Source organism: Crocodylus siamensis, chromosome 9 (assembly GCF_052110815.1).
Source record: "Crocodylus siamensis isolate JL-2025a chromosome 9, ASM5211081v1, whole genome shotgun sequence".
In the NCBI taxonomy this organism is placed as follows: Eukaryota; Metazoa; Chordata; order Crocodylia; family Crocodylidae; genus Crocodylus; species Crocodylus siamensis.
In genome coordinates, this window is record NC_143403.1 from 44151649 (window position 1) to 44174081 (window position 22433).

At 52.5% G+C, this 22433-nt stretch overlaps 1 protein-coding gene across 1 annotated transcript in view; it reads left to right on the forward strand.

Moving 5' to 3' along the window:
• The first annotated feature begins 5982 nt into the window (after positions 1-5982).
• The window catches only part of KCTD19 (potassium channel tetramerization domain containing 19), a 92048-nt gene continuing 75597 nt past the window's right edge, over positions 5983-22433 (forward strand). The window contains exon 1 of the mRNA XM_090063950.1: positions 5983-6039. Coding sequence (XP_089920076.1) covers positions 5983-6039 — 57 coding nt within the window. The remainder of the gene's footprint in view (positions 6040-22433) is intronic.

Genomic DNA, 22433 nt, shown 5'->3' on the forward strand with positions numbered 1-22433 from the left:
AAAAGGTATATATTTGCAAATAGGGTCAGAGAGAGAAGACAAAAGATCAAACACTCTGCTGCCCCCGGGGGACACTCATCAGCAGGCTTTTATCCCCTCTCTCCCAAACACGTGTAGAGAAGCAGGAACTCTTACAACTCATTTCCGGTTCATACAAAAATGCATGTGAATACGTCACATCATACATCGCATGTGTATTATAATTAACTACTTAAGTATGCGGGGCAGATAGGCTTAATATGTATTAGCTTATTGCGCGTGCTTAGAAAGAACCTTGGTTTACAAAAGTTCAAACCTCTCCTGCCTTCAACGGCAGAACCAAAAAAATGGCAATTTACTCTTATCTGCATGAGAACGCTAAGGAGTATAAGTTTTACTGTAACAAAGAGATAGTAAATTTGCAAAACAAAGAGAGAGTGATACCTTAGTACAAAGAGCCCTTAGTACCCTTCCCTCCAACCCCCTCCTTCTTACACCAGGGAGACAAGAAGAGCTGGCAGCCGTGCTTATTCAGAGGACAACACTATTGATGGGAGCTAACAGCTATTGATAATGCATTTTTAATAATATTTCTAACATTTGCATGACATGCTTTCGAGCGAGTTAGGTTTCCTGTGTCATTCCCTGCAGATTCCAGCAGGAGTAGTTAAATACCAAACTACCCCCCAGTCTTGTCTTTCCTAATGAATTACAGCAGGAGACGCATATAAGACTCCACAGTCCCTGCTCCCTGCTCCCCCTGCCATGGTCACCCCCCACAAAACCCTGTCACTTGCACCTGCCTAGGCTCAGGCCAGTGCATGTATATTCTATTTTTGTTGTTTTTATATATAAATAACTGATATGATATCAAAAGTGTACAGGGCTGATATTAGTGGGTGGGTGGGTGTTTGTTGCCACCCTGGTTTGTTGGCTGCAGTTTTGTGCAGCTGATGGCGGTGGCGAGCTTTTCTGACTATATTCCCAGCATTCCCAAGCTGCCAGGTGTTGGAACAGTTTCCATGGGGACATGTCAATGGTGCTGCAAACATCTTGTGGAGGAGTTGGTGTTGTGAATTTTGTTTTGAAATGGTGGGTTGCTGTTGGGCTTTGGGTGGAATATGTGTCCCCCCTGGTCACACTCCTAAGGTGGACTTCAGATTGTTCACTTGCCCCCTACCCATCCCCCATACTGCCGCCAGGTGCCCCCTGGCCAACGCACATAACCCGCCCACCCACAGGACAGTAGGTGCTGGTGTATAATGAGCCGCCTTCCCCTCCCAAATCACTGCCAGCCTCCAACAGCAACCTCTTACCCCAGTTCACCTTACCCCCTGCCCTAATCGTCCTCTCCTCCCCCTCCTCTCCACCCCCCATCCGCTACACTGCACACCCCCACAGACAGACAGATGTTTAGCTGTAAATTTTAAAAGAATTTATTGTATTGAAAAGAAAGAGCACTGCTAGTTGCAGAAGTGCTGCTCGCCCAGCTTCTCCTTGTTGAGATCTCCTCTGTCCCTGTGCTTCTTCTCGGCAGTGCCTGTGTCTGGCTGCTGCCTGGCGCACTTCTTCAGCCCACGACTCCCTGAAAAACCTCTCGCAGATGTTGTGCAACACACAGGCTGCCACTACAAATGCCGTGAGATTTTCTAGCTCCTGCCTGAGCTGGCATGTAAGCACCTGTCAACGTCCTTTCAGTCAGCCAAAGGCACATTCAACAGCCATCCTGCAGCTGCTCAGATGGTAGTTGAAAAGCAGCTTCTGCAGTCTGTAATGTTCCCTCCTTAAGGCTTCATGAGCCAGGGCTTTAGGGAGTAGGCAGTGTCCGCTAATATAACTGGGGGAACAGCAACGCCACGGATCACTGTCTCATAGGCTCCGGGTGCATAGTGGCCTTTCTTCATGAGGCCAGGGAGAGGAGAGTTTCTGAGAGTTCAGTGCATCATGCGTGCTGCCAGCCCACCAGGTAAAAATGTTCATGAACCAGTCCTGGTGATCCACCATGGCTTGCAGTATCACGGAGGCAAATCCCTTCTTGTATGTGAAAGACCTCCCCCTCCCCAAAGGGAACAGCACCAGGAGGTGAGTGCTGTCTAGAGCCCCCATGCAGTTTGGGAACCCTTTGTCACTGAAGCCACCTATGACTTGCTGCAGATTCCTGAGGCAGATAAATTTGTTTGCAGCAATGTCCTTTAGCAGCTGGCATACCTTGTGGGTTGCCATCCCAGCCATGCTGGAAGCCACACTGAACTGGTTCACAATGTAGCAGAGGCTGCATCGGGTGGCCAGTTTCATGATGGTCATTGCCACTCTCTTGTCCATCGGGATAGCCCAATGCATGTTGGTGTCCTGCCTCACAATGTGGGGCTCCAGCACCGAAACGATATGATAAAATGTCTCCCTGGTCGTTTGGAACGTCTCTAGCCACTGCTGGTTGTTCCAAGTGGTCAGCACGATTCGGTCCCACCAGTCCGAGCTGCTCTTGCGGGCCCAGAGGGTGCAGATGCTGCTCCTGAGCTTTCTCAACACAGCCCAGTCATATTCCAATGCATCTTCATGTTCTGCTGTGTTTTTCCACCACTCCTCAGTACATCTCGGTTTTCTTTTTCATACTGTTCTGACAGCTTGCATACACGCTAATGATGCAGCTGCTAGCATGCTTATCTGGTGGTCCATCATTACTCTCATCGAGGTCAGCAGTACATCACGTCACGGTCTCAGCACCACCATCCTCTCCTCTGGCTCCATAATCCACTCCTCCTCCTGCTCACCGTGTCCTCCAGATTCTCCATATTGGAGGAGCCTTCACTGTTCTCCATTTTCTACTTCCTATTCCTCACGCATTTCCTCCTGATTCTCCATTTGGCTGCTTCTCCATCATCAGCTGCTTGTGAGATCTCACATTTAGTATAACACAACGCCTCGACGCAGGAGGAGGGGTGGATGTCGTATACTTGGACTTCAGGAAGGCCTTTGACACGGTATCCCACCCCATACTGGTGAACAAGTTAAGGGGCTGTGACTTGGATGACTGCACAGTCTGGTGGGTGGAGAACTGGCTGGAGGGTCGCACCCAGAGAGTTGTAGTGGATGGGTCGGTTTCGACCTGGAAGAGTGTGGGCAGTGGGGTCCCGCAGGGCTCGGTGCTTGGACCGATACTCTTTAATGTCTTCATCAGCGACTTGGACGAGGGGGTGAAATGTACTCTGTCCAAGTTTGCAGATGACACTAAGCTATGGGGCGAAGTGGACACGCCGGAGGGCAGGGAACAGCTGCAAGCAGACCTGGACAGGTTAGACAAGTGGGCAGAAAACAACAGGATGCAGTTCAACAAGGAGAAATGCAAAGTGCTGCATCTAGGGAGGAAAAATGTCCAGCACACCTACAGCCTAGGAAATGACCTGCTGGGTGGCACGGAAGTGGAAAGGGATCTTGGAGTCCTAGTGGACTCCAAGATGAACATGAGTCGGCAGTGTGACGAAACCATCAGAAAAGCCAATGGCACTTTATCGTGCATCAGCAGATGCATGACAAATAGGTCCAAGGAGGTGATACTTCCCCTCTATTGGGCGCTGGTCAGACCGCAGCTGGAGTACTGCGTGCAATTCTGGGCGCCGCACTTCAAGAAAGATGCGGATAACCTGGAGAGGGTCCAGAGAAGGGCCACTCGTATGGTTAAGGGCCTGCAGGCCAAGCCCTATGAGGAGAGATTAGAGAAACTGGACCTTTTCAGCCTCCGCAAGAGAAGGTTGAGAGGCGACCTGGTGGCTGCCTATAAGTTCGTCAGGGGGGCACAGAAGGGAATTGGTGAGTATTTATTCACCAAGGCGCCCCCGGGGGTTACAAGAAATAATGGCCACAAGCTGGAGGAGAGCAGATTTAGATTAGATATTAGGAGGAACTTCTTCACAGTTCGAGTGGCCAAGGTCTGGAACGGGCTCCCAAGGGAGGTGGTGCTCTCCCCTACCCTGGGGGTATTCAAGAGAAGGTTGGATGTGTATCTAGCTGGGGTAATGTAGGCCCAGCACTCTTTCCTGCTTATGCAGGGGGTCGGACTCGATGATCTATTGAGGTCCCTTCCGACCCTAGCATCTATGAATCTATGAATCTATGAAACACCACCATCCTCCGCAGATCTCACTCATTTAGTATATCACCACCATCCCCTGCAGCAGTGATCTCTGTCTACCTAGCTGCATTCCATAGGTGACCACTGGTTTTTCAACAAATAGCCCTGGGGCATTGGGCGTTTGTGCAGCTTTGATGCTGTGATGCATCGAGTCTTTGTTCAAGACAAGTTGCAATCAAAAGGTTGCAAACAGGAGATTTTGCTATAGTCCTCTCCTGTTAATGTTGGACCAGCTAGCTGAATATGTTTCTGAGATCTGCGAAAACAGACTGTGCTTCTACAATAAAATTATTTTATTCAGCAATAACAAAAAGATCTTCATGGTGGGACTAACTAGGGGATGACAGGCCAAAACACAAGCAGGCAGGGCAGGTGTGAATCGATTTTGGCCACATTTCTGGGCATTGAGCAGCCATCCCAACGGACAATGGCCTTCTGTATGCCATGCTCAAGCCCATCAATAAATCTTTTGTTGGTAAATGTGTGCTTATTCACTTTTCAGTGTTCTTGTCAGATGCAGGTGATGGCTTCATAATCATTTGAATTTTGGCGGCATTTGTGTAAAGCAGAGCCCCAAATTTCGCCCAGGACCTTTCATGAATCACTTGCTGTTGACCATGAGCTGCTTCCCCATATCTCAGAAAGTGAAGACCAGCAGTGTGGTGGTCACAGAGTAGGAGGCTGATACCTCCAACATGTATGCACCCAACTGGACCCGGGGAGAACTGCAGGACTTAACTGACATTTGTTTGGAGCAAAGCATCATAGACAGGCTGGAAAATAGGAGAAATAAGCCTGTTTATGTTGCCATTGCAAAAATAATGCAAGCTTAAGGGCACAGTTGTGACTGGACCCAGGTCCAGTGCAAGATTAAGGCCCCGAGATCTTCATTTTACCATGCCAAAGATATGAGCTCTTGCTCTGGGGCAGGGCACACAATTACACCTTTCTATGAGCAGCTGTCCATCATTTCGTCCAAGGATGCGGGCGACACTCTGGGCAAACAGTACTTCAGCACTGGGGTTGAGGAGGAGGCAAGCACGCTGACAGAGGCAGTTCCTCCTGAGAATTGTACCATGAGCATGTCAGAGGAGTACAGAGACTGCTCCATGCTCCCAATGGACAGGCACTGCCAAGAAGAGCAAGTCACCTTAGACTTAATCCCAGTGCCAGTGTCCGCCTCGACTCCAAGGAGTAGCACACATCAGCTGGAGGAGGAGGAGGAACAGGGAGAAGCTAATGTGACTGATGTGGTTTTTCTTCCCAGAACTCAGTCATCATTTTGTGCTCCTGAGACACAAGCAGATGCACGATCGGTGACTTGTAAGTATCTTGTAATGTGCCTTGTGCCACTGCCAGGCACTGCACTGCTTGGGTTTGTGTAGGTTGTGCTTTAGGGGCCGGGCAGGTGGGAGGGGGTTACATTCATGTGTGGCTGGTGGTGGGCCGCCATGCTCTTTTGGGGATGATGGATGAAGGGTATATGCCATTGTTTTGGGCAGTATGAATGGTTTCTCTTTCTGTGCCTGCATGCAATTTCTCCACTGCAGAGTGTGGGAAATAGTTTCCTTCTCTTGGGGGAAGAAAAAGGAAGACATTTTTCACTTGTTTAACAGCTGCTGCGCCCATGCCCAATAGCAGCCAGGGACATTCCCCCTAACCACGGACCCCAGCTCACACTGCAGCAGAGTGCTGCAGGGATATGTGCCAGAGGCAGCAATGCTCCTGAGAAACCTTGATGGAGGTTTTGGTGGAGTGAGCACGAGTCAGACTGTCATGCAAGATAGGCCTGGTGGGACAAACTCTGCGCATCCATGTGTTCAGATGATGCCATCTTGAAGGACATGTGAGCAAATGTGCAGAAGTTGATAGACATGGCCATGGAGTTCCAGAGGTCATATGACTTGAGACATGATGTCCTGGACAAAACGGTAAAATCCAAGCATCAAAGCAGGTCCAGCCAAATTTCTGCTTTAAAAAGCAGGTACAGAAAAGCAAAAGTAGCTCCCCTCAGCTTGCCTTTGTCGAGGAGGTAGTCCATACAGTCGAGTCTACTCCTTGTAATGCACTTGAGTCAGGGGAGGGCCGTAACACTGCCACCAAGGCCAGGTGGCCACCACTCCAGTTCAGGGAGTCAGGACCGGTTCAGGGTGATGGTGGGGTGAAGGTAAGGAAGACTAAATAACCAAACGTTTACAATATTGTGTTCATAACAATAAAAAATCCTGTTATCACATTTCCATAAAGTGCAAGTGGTGTCTCACCCCTCATAAGCCATGCATGCACACTCTGAACAGGCTTTGGCCCGAGCATCCCCCTGTTGAACCCCGGGCTGTGGCCTCTCCCTCCCTGGCTGTTGCCCCAGGGCTGAGGCCAAAACATGACCCTGCTTCTGGCAGGGGAAAATTCCCAGCTTGATACGCGCACACACACACACACATGCAGACACACAGACATGTGCACACAGAGACAGAGAGACAGACACATGCACACTCAGCCACATATTTTACCCTCACAGGACCTCGCCCATCGCCCACCCTCAATCACTCTGCGACAGCCCCCTCTCCCCCCATCCTTCCTCCCCTCCAAGCCACCTGTGGTTCCATCCTGCTCCCCGCCTGGCCCCGCTACACTGACTGGCAGGGCACTGCTGCCTGGCTGTGTCAGTGTGGCCGTGCATGTGCGACAGACCAGGCAGGTCAGGCCAAGAGCGCCGCGCTTCTGCAGGTGAGTGGTGGCACTGGGAAAGGGGGCTAAGGTGAACTTTTGGGGCTATAGCCTCCAGCCCAGCCCCGCCCGCTCCCCGTCCCTCCAGGTGCAGTGCTGAGTGGCATTCCTGGTTGGCCCAGTCCCATTGGTGGAGAAGCCCCACTCCCGGCTTCCGGGAAACATGTAGATGCTGGGGTTTTGAACTTGGTGCTATTTTTGTCTCCCTGCTCGGAGACAAAAAAGCACCAAGCTTAAAACTCCGCTTTTGCTTCCCTGCTGATGATAATCCCAGAGCCGCAAATTGGTAGTGGCCCCTGTGCTCAGGTCCAGCTGGCCCATCCGTTAATCCACATATGAATGTAAAACCTTCCTTGTGCAAGCCCAGCCAGCACAAAAAGGACCCCCCCCAGCTCACCTCTTGCCACTCCTTCCTTGCTACTGCACTGGCAGTCATGAATGGTGCGGCAGCCGGCACCAGTGCTGCGGCAAGGAAATTTTGTACTTGGAGCAAAGTCCGCAGCAGCAGCCCACCATCGCACCGTGCACAGATCTGGGGGGCAGACCCCTCCCCCATGCTTGCCTGGGATTGCACACAGTGGCGGGAGCTGCCCTTGCCCTGTGCCCATGCACCCCCAAATGAGCCACTCATGGATCCATCCTGCATTCCACCCTGGCTGGCTGGGCAGTGCCCTTCGGTACCCCTCTGGGTCCAGGGAGGGGGGGCAGTCATCCTGCTTGCTTTCCCCCCCCCGGTGTTATTGCAGCACTGGCACTCAAGAATGGTGCAGCAGCCAGCACATAAAAAAAAAAGCAGGCAGCTATGGGCTGTATTCAGTCTGGGGCAGAGGCAGGGGCTGTTGTCACCCTAGCCAGGGAAACACATTACACCCAGGAATTGAAAGGGGGCAGCTGCAATTTGAAGAGACATCTGCTGGACAAAGAGGCTCATTACATGTCTTTGAATGCCTTTGTATTTGCATGCAACAAATCTATGGACTCCACGGTTTAAGTTGTGGTGAGCCAAACTAAAACTACGTCTGAGGAGTTTTACTTTAATGTGCCAGAAATACTTTTGTAGTGTCCAGGAAAACTCTCATGCAAACAGTCACACCGTTGCAGCGAAAAAAAGGACAAACAATGTCCCAAGACAGTCTACACATACAGCATTAATGTGTTTTAATGCATCTACACAGTCATTAATGTGTTTTAACTATTTGCACCTAAATTTAATATCTGCATTTGCAGGTATCAAATGTAGGTGTAAATAGCCTAACTTGGCCATTTTTAAAGTTCATTAAGGGTGCGCATGTGTAGAAGCTCACCCTAATGCACCTTAAATTTAGGCGAATGTGCCTTAAAGCATCTTTTGTAGACATGCCCAATGTGTGAAAAAGTCTTAAGAGTAATCCAGAACAAAATAGAAAACAAACTTCATTCAAACAGGAAGGGACTGCAAGCAACAAGGCCTAGAAAAGTTAGGCTGGTAGCTCGTAACTGAACCAGGCAAAATCTAAAGGCATTTATACACATACCTTTTAGTTCTCGGACATGCCAGAGATCTGCTGCTTCGGAGCAGGCTGTGCAGGGCCTTCCCACCCCAGCCCCACTCCCTCCCTCACTACCATGGGGGGCAGATCGAGGCCCCAGTGGGGCAACAGTGGAGACCCCCCGATCTTTGCATGGGGCAAAGGTAGCTGCCACTGCATGCTGTGCTTTGCTTCCTGCGGCAGATCCCTGGGAGAGGCCAATGCCATGTGCCTGCCACTGCTAGGCTGTGCCCATGGCATTGTATGGCTCTTGAGGCAGCAGGGCTCAAAAGTCCAGCCCACAGCAGCAGCTGCCTCTGCCCTATGCATAGATCGGGGCGGGGGTGGGGAGGGGCACATGCCCCCCTGGGCCTTTGCTTGTTGAACCACCCAGCATAGCCAGGGCCCCACTCACCCCAGCCCTTGGTCCTGCCTGTGCCCCGCTCCCTCTCTCACTGCTGGGTCCTTGATCTGCCCCCCGTCCCAGCCCTTTTCCCTTCCCCCACCCATTCCCCCACAGACTAACCTGCTGCGGGGGGCAGGGTATGCATGCATGCGTATGGGCACTCAGCCCCCCAAAATAATTTTTTATCTCTCTACCTAATCATGTAACACATTTCTATGCACCTGGCTTAGATACATTCCCAAACCAGGTATTCTGGAGTACGTATTTTCTGTTGTGCATGTAACTATCAACCTATACAAGAAGATACTAGATTTGTGCACCTACATGAGATACTACTGTGCAGTGGTTACTGAGCATTTTCTTAGTCCTTGTATAAGAAACGAGTAAATAAATGCACAGTAACTGGAGTTACTGTGCAGTAGCACCAGTAAATGCCTTTTAAGTGATGCCACTGTACAGTAGCCTAATAGTACTGCATAGTAGTGTCTAGGCCTGGTTTTTGCTACACGATGGTATTGTGCAGTAGTATCAGACTACTGTGCAGTCAGTGGCTCATGTAGATATGCCCAGTGTAAATTAGAAATGTTTCAATCTATGTCCACAAATGGATAAGACTCAGTTTGTAAAGACTGATTATAATCTGTACTGATTGTAACACAAGTTAAACGAAAATAAATCAAATACTGGACTTCAAAAATAAAAAGGAGATTTTTTTTGTCTTAGAAAATAAAACTATTATAGAACCATGTGCTGCAAAGAGTTTACTTCACTGTAGGATACTCTTGTCAGACACAAGTATTATCCAATGTAAAATGCAATTAATTAGTGCACTGACACACAGGGATGGGGGCTTAACTGGGGGATGTTGAGGTCCAGCAGCAGTTTGGCTAGATGACAAGGGCCAAGACATGGCCAGATAGATGCAGGAGTGTGGAAACCGGCAGTCCTGCTGGCAATTCCAGGTCAAGGCCAAGGCCCTGAGGGCACAGTGGGTCTGTGTCTTTTCTTTCCCTGCAGGAGCTGCTTCTCCAGCAGCTGCCAGAGAACTCACCCTGCCAGTCCCAGTCCTGGGGCTTAGACGTGCCCAGGGCCCTGCCTCCTTCTGGTAAGCTGACTGGGGACAGGTGTTAGGGATGTTGGTCTAAGGACATGGCACTGGCAGACAAGTTGTTTGGGTTAATCTGGTATCTTTTAGTAGACCAACTGAACAGTTAGATAAAAATATCTCAGCAAGGTTTCAAGTTGAAAAACCCTTCATCAGGCTGAGGAAGCACCTACAGTTGGTGTGTGTGCTCTTCCTGGATGGAAGGAATAATAAAGAAGTCAGTGGCTGGCATACAATGCAGGCAAGAAAGCCAGTCAGGGAAAATGGAAATGGAGGCATCAGGGGGTAAGGGGCAAGCCGGTGGTGGGGAGGTGGGGGTGGGGGGGATAGTTTCATAGTTTCATAGTAGCTAGAGTCGGAAGGGACCTAGGTAGATCATCTAGTCCGACCCCCTGCCTTAGCAGGAAAGAGCACCGGGGTCAGATGACCCCGGCAAGGTGCTCATCTAACTTCCTTTTAAAAATCCCCAGGCTAGGAGCCTGCACCACTTCCCCTGGAAGCTGGTTCCAGGCCCTAGCCGCCCTGACTGTGAAGTAGCGCCTCCTAATATCTAATCTAAACTTACCCTCCGCCAGTTTGTGACCGTTATTCCTGGTCACTCCTGGCAGCGCACGGGGGAACAGGGACTCCCCCAATACCTGCTGATCCCCCCTGACCAGTTTGTAGCAGGCCACAAGGTCCCCCCTTAACCTTCTCTTGTGGAGGCTAAACAGGTTCAGGTCCCGTAGCCTCTCCTCATAAGGCCTGCCCTGCTGACCCCTGATCATACGAGTGGCCCTCCTCTGAACTCTTTCCATATTGTCCACGTCCCTCTTGAAGTGTGGCGCCCAGAACTGGACGCAGTACTCCAGCTGCGGCCTGACCAGCGCCGCATAGAGGGGGAGGATCACCTCCCTGGACCTGCTCGAGATGCATCTGTGGATGCATGACAGGGTACGATTGGCCTTCTTGACTGCCTCCCCACACTGCCGGCCCATGTTCATCGTGGAGTCAATGACGACTCCAAGATCCTTTTCCGTCTCCGTGCTGGCAAGAGGGGAGTTCCCCAACCTGTAAGTGTGGTGCCGGTTCTTCCTCCCCATGTGCAACACCTTGCACTTATCAGTGTTAAACCCCATCCTATTCTCATCCGCCCACCGTTGCAACCTGTCAAGGTCAGTTTGTAGCCTATTGCACCCTTCTAGTGCACCCACATCCCCCCACATCTTAGTGTCATCAGCAGACTTGAACAGGGTGCTTTCTACCCCCTCATCCAAGTCACTGATGAAGATGTTGAACAGTGCGGGCCCGAGAACCGAGCCCTGCGGAACCCCACTGCCCACATCCTTCCAGGTCGAGAAGAACCCATCCACTACCACCCTCTGGGTGCGGCCCTCCAACCAGTTGGCGACCCATTTAACCGTGTGGGCATCGACACCACAGTCTCCCAGCTTTTTGATGAGGACAGGGTGAGAGACAGTGTCGAAAGCCTTCCGGAAGTCCAAAAAGACTACATCCACAGCAACCCCTGCATCTAATGATTTGGTGACCTGATCGTAAAAGGCCACCAGGTTGGTCTGACAAGACCTGCCACTGATGAACCCATGTTGGTTGCCCCTGAGCATGCATTCCCCCGCAAGGCCCTCCTGGATGTGTGCCAGGATAATTTTTTCAAAGAGCTTACCCGGGATTGAGGTCAGACTAACTGGCCTGTAATTTCCCGGGTCCGCTTTTTTTCCCTTTTTGAAGATAGGGACCACATTGGCCCTCTTCCAGTCCTCCGGCACCTCGCCAGAGCACCACGAGTGCTCATAGAGCCGTGCCAGGGGTCCCGCAATGACCTCAGCCAGTTCCTGTAGAACCCTAGGGTGAAGATCGTCCGGACCAGCGGACTTGAACACGTCCAGCCTCTCCAGAAGTACCCTAACTAACTCCTCGCTAACCCCTGGCCCAGGCGTGTCTCTCTCGGGGCCCGAGGGGGGCCCAGCAGGGAGGTGGCTGAACTGGTCCCTACTTAGGAAGACAGAGGCAAAGAAATCGTTAAATATGTTAGCTTTGTCATCTGGCGTGATGACTAAGTTGCCCATCGTGTCCTGCAGGGGCCCCACATTACCCGGGACCCTCTTTTTACCCCCTATGTATTTGAAGAAGGACTTCTTATTGTCCTTAATCCGGGAAGCTAGTCCTATCTCCAACTCTGCCTTGGCCCTCCTGACTGCCCCCCTACATCCTCGGGCGACTATAACATAGTTCTTCTTGGCGATGACCCCATCTCTCCATTGGGTATATGCCTCCCTTTTAGCAAGGAGACATTCCCGGATGCTCTTAGTGAGCCATGGGGGTTTATGTGCCCTCCTGCTCCCTTTGACCCTTGTTGGGATTACCTCCCTTTGGGCATGGAGGATCGTCTCCTTAAGGAGCAACCACTCACCTTCGACATCTGATTCCCTTCCCCTCTGGGTCCTCAGCGCTTCCCCAACGATCCTCCTTAGCTTGTTGAAGTCAGCCCTCCTAAAGTCTAGGGCTGTTGCCTTGCTGCAGCCCTTTGCCACCTTACGCTGGATGGTGAATTCCAGCAAGCGATGATCACTGTCTCCCAGGTGGCCCATCACCCGCAGCCCCCTCACCAGGTCATCACCCGTGGCCAGCACCAGGTCCAACAAGGCGTCTCCCCTGGTGGGACTGTGCACCTCCTGGGTTAGATGGAGGTCCTGCACTCTGGCTAAGAACCGACGTGAGCGATCAGACTTAGCTGACTGCTCCTCCCAGCAGATGTCTGGGAAGTTCAGGTCCCCCATGATGACCACATCCTTAGCCCTCACTGCCTCTGTAAGCTGACCTAAGAATTCCTGGTCGAGCTCTTCTCCCTGGTTGGGAGGTCTATAGTAGACTCCCACCGTTAAGTCTCTCTCCCCTGGACTGCCTTTTACTCTAACCCAGAGCACCTCAGAGTGCCCCCCCTCTACCCCCTTGCTAATTAACGAGGAAGTATATTCCTCCTTGATGTAGAGTGCTACTCCTCCACCTTTCCTTCCTATCCTGTCCTTCCTATATAGCCTATAGCCCTTGACACTCACTGCCCAGTCATGCGATGAGTCCCACCACGTTTCTGTGATCCCTACTATGTCAGGGCTGGTGACAGCTAGGAGGAGGGCGAGTTCCTCCTGCTTCTTCCCCATACTTTGAGCATTCGTGTAGAGGCATTTGAGGCCTTCAACGGTTGTGCCCACTGACCCCCTAGTCTCAGCAATGCCCCGTCCCCCATCGCTTACCTGTTTCTCCCTTTTGACCATTGGTCTGGGCTCGCTGGCTGTTGCTGGGCCTGGTAGTTCATCGTCTCCTCCGCCCTCATCTTCCCCCTCCCCCGACGAGCCTAGTTTAAAGCCCGCCGAAGGAGGTTCACCAACCTGGAAGAGAACACACGCTTACCTTTAGGGGAAAGGTGGAGCCCATCCCATCCCAGCATGTCTCTCATCACGATGTGCCGGTCATGGCTGAGGAAGCCAAAGCCCGCCTCGAAGCACCATTCCTGTAGCCTCCAGTTGGTCTCCGCAATGCACATCTCGTGACGTCTGCCGCGTCCGCTCACTGGCAGGATGGAAGAGAAGACCGCCTGTGCGCCCATCTCCCTCAGCACGCCTCCCAGAGCATGGTAGTCCTCCATCAGGCGATCAGGGGCTCTCCTGGCCGCATCGTTAGTACCCACATGGACAAGGACCATGGGGTAATAATCGGTGGGCTGGATGATGGACTGGAGCATCCCCTTCACATCCTGAATCTTCGCTCCGGGCAGGCAGTAGACCTCACGTGCTGAGGGATCCTGGCGACAGATGGGGCCCTCCGTACCTCTCAGGATGGAGTCACCAATCACGATGACGCGACGCTTCCTCCTCTTAGGCCTCTTGACTCCCGCCGCCCGCACAGGACATTGTGTGCACAAAGTCTCCTCCCTGGAATCTTCCACTGCTCCCTCCTCCTCCAGGGCTGCCAGGACCTCATATCTGTTCTCCAGATGGACAGGAGGAACTGGTGCCGCAACATGGTTAATAGCCCTGGCGCGGGAGACTGTCTGCCACTCAGCAGTGGAGGGCTCATCCCGGGCTGCCCTCTCCTCTGTTGTATCACCCTGCAGAGAAAGAAAATACCTATCAATTTCCTCCTCTGCCTCACGGATTCCCCTCAGCCTGCTAACCTCCTCCAGGAGCTCCTGCACCCGCTCCTCCAGGGTCCTAAGGCGGATACCTACAGGACAGGTGCAGGAGTCCCCAGTCCCTGCCCCCCCAGACCTTGCCAGGCAGTTCCCGCAGGCCAGGGGGTTGGAGGACGGCAGCCCCCCCGAGGGCTCTGTCTGGGTGGAGGCCTCAGACAAGCCCCGGGAAGGCCGCGCCCCCCGGGCAGGGGCCCTGGCAGAACTCCGTGTCGACACCATCGCAGGAGTTGCTGCCCTTACTAGCAGAGCAGGGGTCAGCAGCACAGGTAAAGTGCTGAGGTTCTTGGGGAGTCAGATGCAGGTTGTAGTGTGTCAGAATGTCTATATTGAGTCCATGAGCCTCTGTATCCAGGGGTTGAAGTGCAGTTCATAGGCTCGTCTGTGAAAAGTGGTTTGTAAATTCAAACAAGCACTGAACCTTGCTAACCTCGTCACCAGAAGCCAACTTCCTACAGCCCAAAACACACCGAATGTATCCAGGCCATGCCATGCCATGACAACACATGCAAAACCGGCCTACAATATCTCTAGTATGGCGATATCTTCACAATACATATCTCCATCAGGGCACCAAATTACCTGTTTCCAATCTCTCAGGCCTGATCTTCAAAGGGACTTTCCAAACCACTTTTCACAGATGAGCCTATGAAATGCACTTCATCAACCTCCTGGATACAGCAACTCATGGACTCAATATAGACATTGGAATTCTGACACACTACAACCTGTCGGACATCTGATTCTCCAGGTACCACTGCACTTTTACCTGTGCTGCTACATCCCCCCCATCCCAGCCTGTCCCTCACCCCCTGAAGCCTCCATTCTCATTTTCACTGGCTGGCATTCTTCCCTGCATTGCATGCCAGCCTCTGGCTTCTTTACTATTCCTTCCATCCAGGAACAGCACACACACACCAACTGCAGGTGTTTCTTCAGCCTGACAAAAGGTTTTTCAGCCCAAAAGCTGGCATCCCAGGCAGCTAAGCTGAGCTCACTTGGAGCCTCACAACTCCACTGCAACCAGCAAGCCTCAGGCTTGTCAAAGACATGATGGGTCTGGGCTTCCCCCAGCCAGGACTGTGCATGCTTGTGATGGCTGAAGGTTATGGCACCTCCTACCCACTTTTCACCAGGGAGATCCTCAGTCCTGGCATTTCTTGGGGCTGCCATGCCACCAGCAGCCCCACCAGGCCTCCAGACCCTGGCAGAGTACAGTTTTAGTGGTGGAGGGGGAAACTGGCTGGTGGATGGCATGCTGACCTGAGACAGTGGATCCCCCCACTTCCACATCCCCCTACCTATGCTGTTCTGCCTCCCTGACTCTCTTCGCCAGCACCTCCATCCGCTGATTCAGGCTTTGGCTGCTGCATATGCTGCCCTCCACCCTCAGGTCACACATGGTGGCCAGCACATGGACCGTACCAGACCGCAAAGGATCAAGCCATTTCCTGATGCCCTCCTTCAGCTGCCTCACCAGTGTTTGCACATCTGGTGACAGCAGCTTGCCCCAGCCAGGAACATTGATCCCCTGGAAGTTCTCCATTTGGTTCTGAAGTTCCCTCACTACAAGGATCACCTGAGTGAGGAGGGCATCGCCAGTGCTTTGTTGGTATCGTGGACTGCCTTGGCCATATTGGGCTCATTATCGGTAACAGTGAACCCACAGGTGAGCTTGCCCTGCCCAACGAGCCACCCCTGCACCAAGTGGTTCATGGCCCCCATGATCTCTGTTGCCGTGTGGAACTCATCAATCACCTCCACTTGAAGGAGAGCCTGCTGATGACCTGACTGGTCACACCCAGTGCCCTGCAAGGGAGAGATAGGCATGATCTCTGCCCTAGCTGCCCTGGCTGCTCCAGATGTCCAAGGTGAAGTGTAAAGCCACTTACCTGCCTTGCGCAGCTTCTCCCCAAAGTAATCCCTGCATGCCTCATACAGGGAGGGCACCATCGTCCTGCGGAAGGTGGTGTATGCAGGTACTTGGTATGATGGGGCCACGAGTGCCATGAACCACATGAACCCTGGCCGCTTAACTAAGGAGAAGGGCTAGCCATCCACAGCAAGCATCTCCCCAATGCTCTGGGTGATCTCATTCACCTTTGCAACACACCCCGCTGTGTGCCCACCTTTCCCTCACTGTTCCAGGGTGGCCTGCCTTTGCTTTTGGGGGATGGGGGCTTTGGAGCGAGATGGGGACTTCCCTTTGAGCATGCTTCCACTGGTGCCAGGCTGAGGAGGAGCAAGGTCAAGAGAGTGGCGCCTGAGGAGATGCATCAGCATCCTAATGGTACTCATGCGTTTTGTTCGCTTGCCCCAGCTGCTTTTGGCTCAGTAGTACAGGCAGATAGCACATGTGGGATCATCTGCCAGCTCAAAATGTTCCCAGACCATACTATCTGCTCACTTTTGGGGTGTGGGTGCATGTGTGGATGCTACCTTTCCCCACTCCTCAGCAGGCAGAGGCACAGCTACAGGAGGAGCGGACTCAGCTGAGCCACTTGCTTCTGTACCCTATAGCTCAACCTCCTCCGAAGTGCCTTCTGGGGAAGGAGACTTGGCTCTAGGGGAAACCTGAGGGGTGTGGAGCACAAACTCAAATGATTCCCCCTCCTTCCCCAGAATTTCCCTTCCTAGGGCACTCTAGATCCAGATTCAGCTCCAGTTCTTCCTCTGGCTCTGGAAGGCTTAGCATGGGAAGTGAAATGGGGGTGGAGGAGACTGTCATGCTGGTGCTGCTGCTTGTTTGTCATGGTGGCAGTGGGGGGGTTATGGCTGGTGCTCTTAGGATGCAGACTCAGGCACAGGCACTGCTCCCCTCTCCTTGCTGCCTGTACTAGTGGAAGACTCATGCCTGCTTGTTGTAGCAAAGAGGCTGCATCTTAGTTTTGTGGGGGAGGACTTACAGCTCTCCCTCTACTTCCCCTCCCACCCCTCCCTGAAGACTTGCCAGCTGCCTTTCCAGCATGCTTCATGGTGCGTTTCATAGTGTCTTTCCCTTGGTGTGCTGGAAAATGTGTGTGTTCTTCTCTAATGTTATTTGATTTATGTAACATATGTAGATAATTGTATATGTATATGTATTTATGTGATGTATGTATGTAGTTATGTATTTATGTAATAAATTAATAAAAAATATATAAATGTATGCATGTGTTCCTATATAAATTCTATATTATTGTGGTAGGGCACTGAGTGTGCCTGCCACTTTAAGGCCCTGGAGCTGGCAGCCTCCAGGTGCCTAATGAGGGCAGCCATTTTGGGTTCAGGGCTGTCCATATAAACAAGGCAGTTTGGTTGCTGGAGGTTAGGCAATAATACTACTTGGTCAGAGGTCTTCTGGGTTTTATCTGGAGGTAAGGGAGGAGTTGTAGGGATGGTAGGAGGCTCCTGGTCCTGGGTATGACCTAAAACTACACCCTGCCAGGAGTGGGTGGCCTGGTGGGGCTCCCAGTGGCACAGGAGCCCCCAGGAAGTGCCAGGCCAGTGATCACCCTGGTGAAAGGTATGGTGGGGTGCTGTAACCCTTAGCCCTCACCTTTGGCTAGGTTATGTTCCACTGGAGGTAGTTCTGGGGGTGCAAGCCCTGAGGAGGAGAGTTGGTGGCCAGGTGTGGTGGAGGCTGCCTGAGCCCTGTGGGGGTTTGAGACCCCTGAGCTGGAGAGTTGGGGCCAGGTATGGCTATGGCCACCTGAGGCCCCCCTGAGGAGGGAAGTCCTGAGATCCCCAGTGTGAGGGGGCATTGCGAGCAGTGAGAAGCCGCCAGTGTGAGGGGGCATTGCGAGCAGTGAGAAGCCGCCAGTGTGAGGGAAGAACAGGGGCTCAGCCAGAGGGCAAGAGAGCTGAGCCCTGACCCCGATAAGTCCTCCACCATTGGGGAGGCAGAGTTTTGGTCAAATATAACATGAGGCCCAGTTGTGAGGGGGCATTGTGGGAACTGAGAACTAAGGGGGGCAGCAATCAGAAGCCCTAGGGTGAGGGGCAGAGATGTGGAACCCAGTGAGGGAAGAACGGGGACTCAGCCAGAGAGAGCTGAGTCCTGACCCCAGTAAGTCCTCTGATGCAGGGAGGCAGAGTTTGGGTCAAATATAACATCCATAGGAGCACTACAATCTGCTGCCTGGGGTGGGAGGGGGGGGAGTGAGAGTCCTCTGTGAGACCCTGAGGTACCAGTCATAGTGTGAGGTACCCCAGCTCCCCACCTCTGTAAAGGAGGACCCAGAGAGGGGGACTCCAGGGAAAAAGTAACTGTCATATATTGAGGCCTGCCTGAGCTTCCCCTGACTGGCCCAGGTGGGGGCCAGGACCAGGAGGGTCAGAAGGGCAAGGAGGCCCACCAAGAGGGACGCCCAAGAGCCAGGGACCTGAGGTCCCAACTGGCCTGGAGGTGGGCCGGGGCTAGTGTGAGCTGAAGGTTCCAGTGAGGGGACCACACCCAAAGGGGAACGGATGGCAGGGAGATATGTGGCCGGGTATGATGGTGGCAGAGTCCACCTGAAGGCAGGAACCCAGGTGGGGTCCTACAGTGGGTTCTGGGGGCCCATCATGTGGGACTAGTGCATATGAGAACATCATGATGTTATCTGTGAGGCTTGGGCTGCGGTGTAGGGGAGGAATGGAGCTGTAAATAGCACCTCCTTGCAGTGGGGCAGAGAATGGGCAGCCTCCTGCTTAATTAACAACTTTATTAATCAATTAAGATCAAGGTGTGGCGGGTGAGAAAGCGGGCAGTTAGCCCAAGAACTGGTGGGTGGGCTGTGCAGAGATTGGCCCTGAGCAGGCCCCCTGTTACAGTTATAATATGCAATATATGCTGGCTTCCCTGCACAGTGAATGGAATGCACACTGGGAGAAAGCACAGATTTTTTTCCTGAGGGAAAAGAATCCAAATAGAGGATTTTGGGGGAGGAATACATTGAAAGGAATGAATAAATGAATGAATGTAATATGAAACAAAAGGGTATGGAAAGCAAAAGGTATTGATGAATCCCACTTGCTAGGAACAAGCTACGAAGTAAGAAATGATAGCCTTTGTTGTCTGATGCTGCTGAGCTGCTGGAAGATGCAGCTCAGTAACTGACCCCAAGGCAGAAAGCAGCTCAGTTCAAATAATGCTGCCTTTTATGCTATTTTTCATCCCTCTTCCAGAGCACTGGGATTGATCCTTCCCCAAGGTCCATTCCACAGTCACTGACTGTATAGCTGGCCAATATCAGAGCAGCTCTTCTCCCCTCTTCCACCTCCTTCTCCTTGCTTTCTGTTTCCCTACAGATAAGCCCAACTGCAGCTTTGAAACTCAAAACATTTCAAAACTTTCAAAACATTTTGACTGCCTTCATTACATTTCAAGGCTGTTTTGGACCCCATTTGTTTCATTTCAATCTTCCTGTCTCAAGCTCGAAAAGAGTTGAAACAGCATTGAAACAAGACAGCTGGCAAAATTTCACATAGCCCTAGCAGATGGGGCATGGGTCAGCAACCCCTGGCACGCATGCTGAGCATGGCATGCAAGGCCATTTTGTTCGGCATGCCATGGCCAGCCCCAGCTCTAGGTAGCTGCCTGGGCTGCTCCCAGCAGGCCTTGCAGCGCTTCAGCTGCTGGCTGGGACCAGCCTGGGCCTGCTCTGTGGCTGGCAGCAGCTACACAGAGCTGGGGCTGGCTGCAGCTGGGAGGCTCCAAATAGCTGTGCCGGGCTCCACAGCCCTGGTATCAGCTCCATACTGGCACATGCATCCACGTATTGAAGTAGGCAGTGGGGGAAGGGCCTGAGGCAGTGCAACTTCAGTCTCTCCCCAGGTCCCAGCACGGAGCTAGTGACTGGGCTCTGGAGCCTAGCGTAGCTGTTTGTAGGCAGCCTGGGCTCTGGGCAACTGCAGTAAGCAGCAGGCAAGCTGCAAACAGCTATGCTGAGCTCCAGCATCAGCTCTATGCTGGTGGCGACTGCGTGCACCTTGGGGAGACAGAGCAGTGCAGCCTGCCCCAAGGTGCCCGTGCAGTTGCCACCGGCAAGGAGCTGATGCTGGAGCTGTGGAGCCTGGTACAGCTGTTCGCAGCATGCCGATTGCTTGCTGCAGCTGCTCAGAGCCCAGGCTGGCTACAAAGAACTGTGCTGGGCTTTGGAGTTGTGCCGTCACCTCTGTGCCAGGAGTGGGGGGGGGAGACTTGGGTTGCACTTCCTTGGGTCCCTCCCCCACTGCCTGCTCCAATGCACCAGTGCATGCACTGGTACGGAGCTGATGCCAGGGCTCCGGAGCCTGGCACAGCTGTTTGGAACCTCCTGGCTACAGCCAGCCCTGACTCTGGGTCACTGCTGTCAGCTGAGAGCCTGGGCTGGGGGTCACAGGGCAGCAGGGCTAGGGGCAGGGGCTCTAGGTGGATGGCAAGGGACACATGCAGGGCATCCTGCCATGTATCCCCTGCTGTCATTGTGTTTTTTCTGGCATGCTGGCACTTGGGCACATTGCCTACCCCTGGCTTAAGGGCTTTTTGGAGCTACTCAACAGGTCAGCTGGTAAGCTGTTTTGTTTAAGAAAAGCTTGAGCTAATGGAGAGAAGCTATTGTTTTGCTGATGGGGTGATCAACACTGTTATCAGCCTCCTGTTGGCTTGCTTGCCAGTCAGTTTGCTGCGTTCAATATAAAGAAGCAGAGAGGGAGATTGAAAAGCTCCATATCACCAACACATGCATGCAATGCACCGGCACTCCTCCCCACCTTGCCTCAGAATGCTAGCCCTTGAGCAGCGAGTGGAAGGGAAAAGCCTGGGATGGTGCAGGCAAGATAGGGATTTATACTTTTTCCCTAATCACAAGTGTTGCTGGGGCCTGGTCACCCCCACCCCTCAGCTGAGCACTGTGTAAGGAAAGGGAGGCCTACTCTAGTGCCCTGCAGCTTCTAGCCTGAGTCACTGCAGGCATGTACCTGAACTTCCTCTGTCCAGAGAGAATGTCTGTCTGGTTACAAACCAGTTTAGCCTAGCATGGGTGACTGGTGCTGCTGTAGTCAGGGGGGACATGTGCCTTCCCAGTGACCGGTCGGCAACCCAGGGCAGGATCCCCAGCAGCCAATCCTACTGACTGGGGAAGGATAGGTGTCCCCACAGCTGATGGTGAGGCAGCCAATCACTGGCCACTTCTGGAAGTGACTGTGGCAACTTCTAGGAGCCCCATGGTGCTCCACTCCCCAGCTGGTGCTTGCAGGGGAGGATACTGGCGCTCCCCCCTGCCCACTACCTAAGTGGTGAGCATGGCCAATTTGGGGGTGCACCACGTGCTCTGGTGGGGGGGATACCCAGTGCACCCCTTATGCATTGCCACTGCATGTTGGACTAACCTGCAAAGACTGAATCAATTCAGGCTCAGGCTTTTTGAATGTCTGCCTCAAGCTGTAAGGAAAAGGACCCCTGCTGCAAAGGAAGGTAAACTCCCCCAAAGTCAAAATCCCCAGGCTTGGCTGCAGATGCCTCTGAGGAAGGCTTAAAAAAAAATGAAAAAGGAAAAACCCATCACATGTAGCAGAAGTGTGGGGGAGAAATTCCTGCCCAGCCCCATGTAGCAACTAGCAAAGCCCAGAAGTGTGAGAAATACCCATAATAGAACATAGGCATAGCTATGCCTAAATCATCCCCAAACAGCGGCTGTCCAAACTCCTTTTAGGCTGTATAGACGAAATGAGGGACATGTGTGCATGACACTTTAAAGTGGGTTACATACTTTTGCACTGCTTTAATGTTGTTGGTGTTTGCACATGTCAGTGGCATATTGCAGTAATTCCAGCCACTGTAGTGAATTTGGCAATATAATGCGCCTTAAATGACTTGGGGCGCAGCAAACTAAAACTCCTCTAGGGCAGCAGACTAAAACTCCTCAGATCTGTGCAGCCCTGGGGGGGGGGGGGGGAACAAGGTGGGAAGCCCAATCTCTTTTTCTTTTTTTTTTCCCCCTCCTGGAGCTTGCCTGCCTGAGCTGCATGGAGGCCCAGTGCTTCCCCTCACAGCTATGGTGCCTGTGGGTGGGTGCCGCCTGGTGGGGGACTGCCACTGCCATGGAGGGAAGCACTGGTCTCCCCTGCAGCTGGGGGACTGCTCCGCCTGCGGGCAACTTGTCCTCCCCTCCCTGCTGCTGGAGAGGCAGGTAACTGCAGGGTGTGTGCATGACATGGGGTTAACTTGGTCCTAAATTGAAGTGTTTTTTAAAAACCCACTGCTTCAACCTAGGGCCATCTTTTCATCTACATGCACCCTTAAACACCTTCAGTTATGGAGAGATCGTATCTTCCTAAGGCGGTTTATTCCAATGCCTCGCTGTTCTAACAGTGAAGAAGCTTCTCCTGACATCCAATCTAAATCTACTTTGCTGAAACTTCAAGCCATTGGTTTGTAGCCTGTTCTCTGC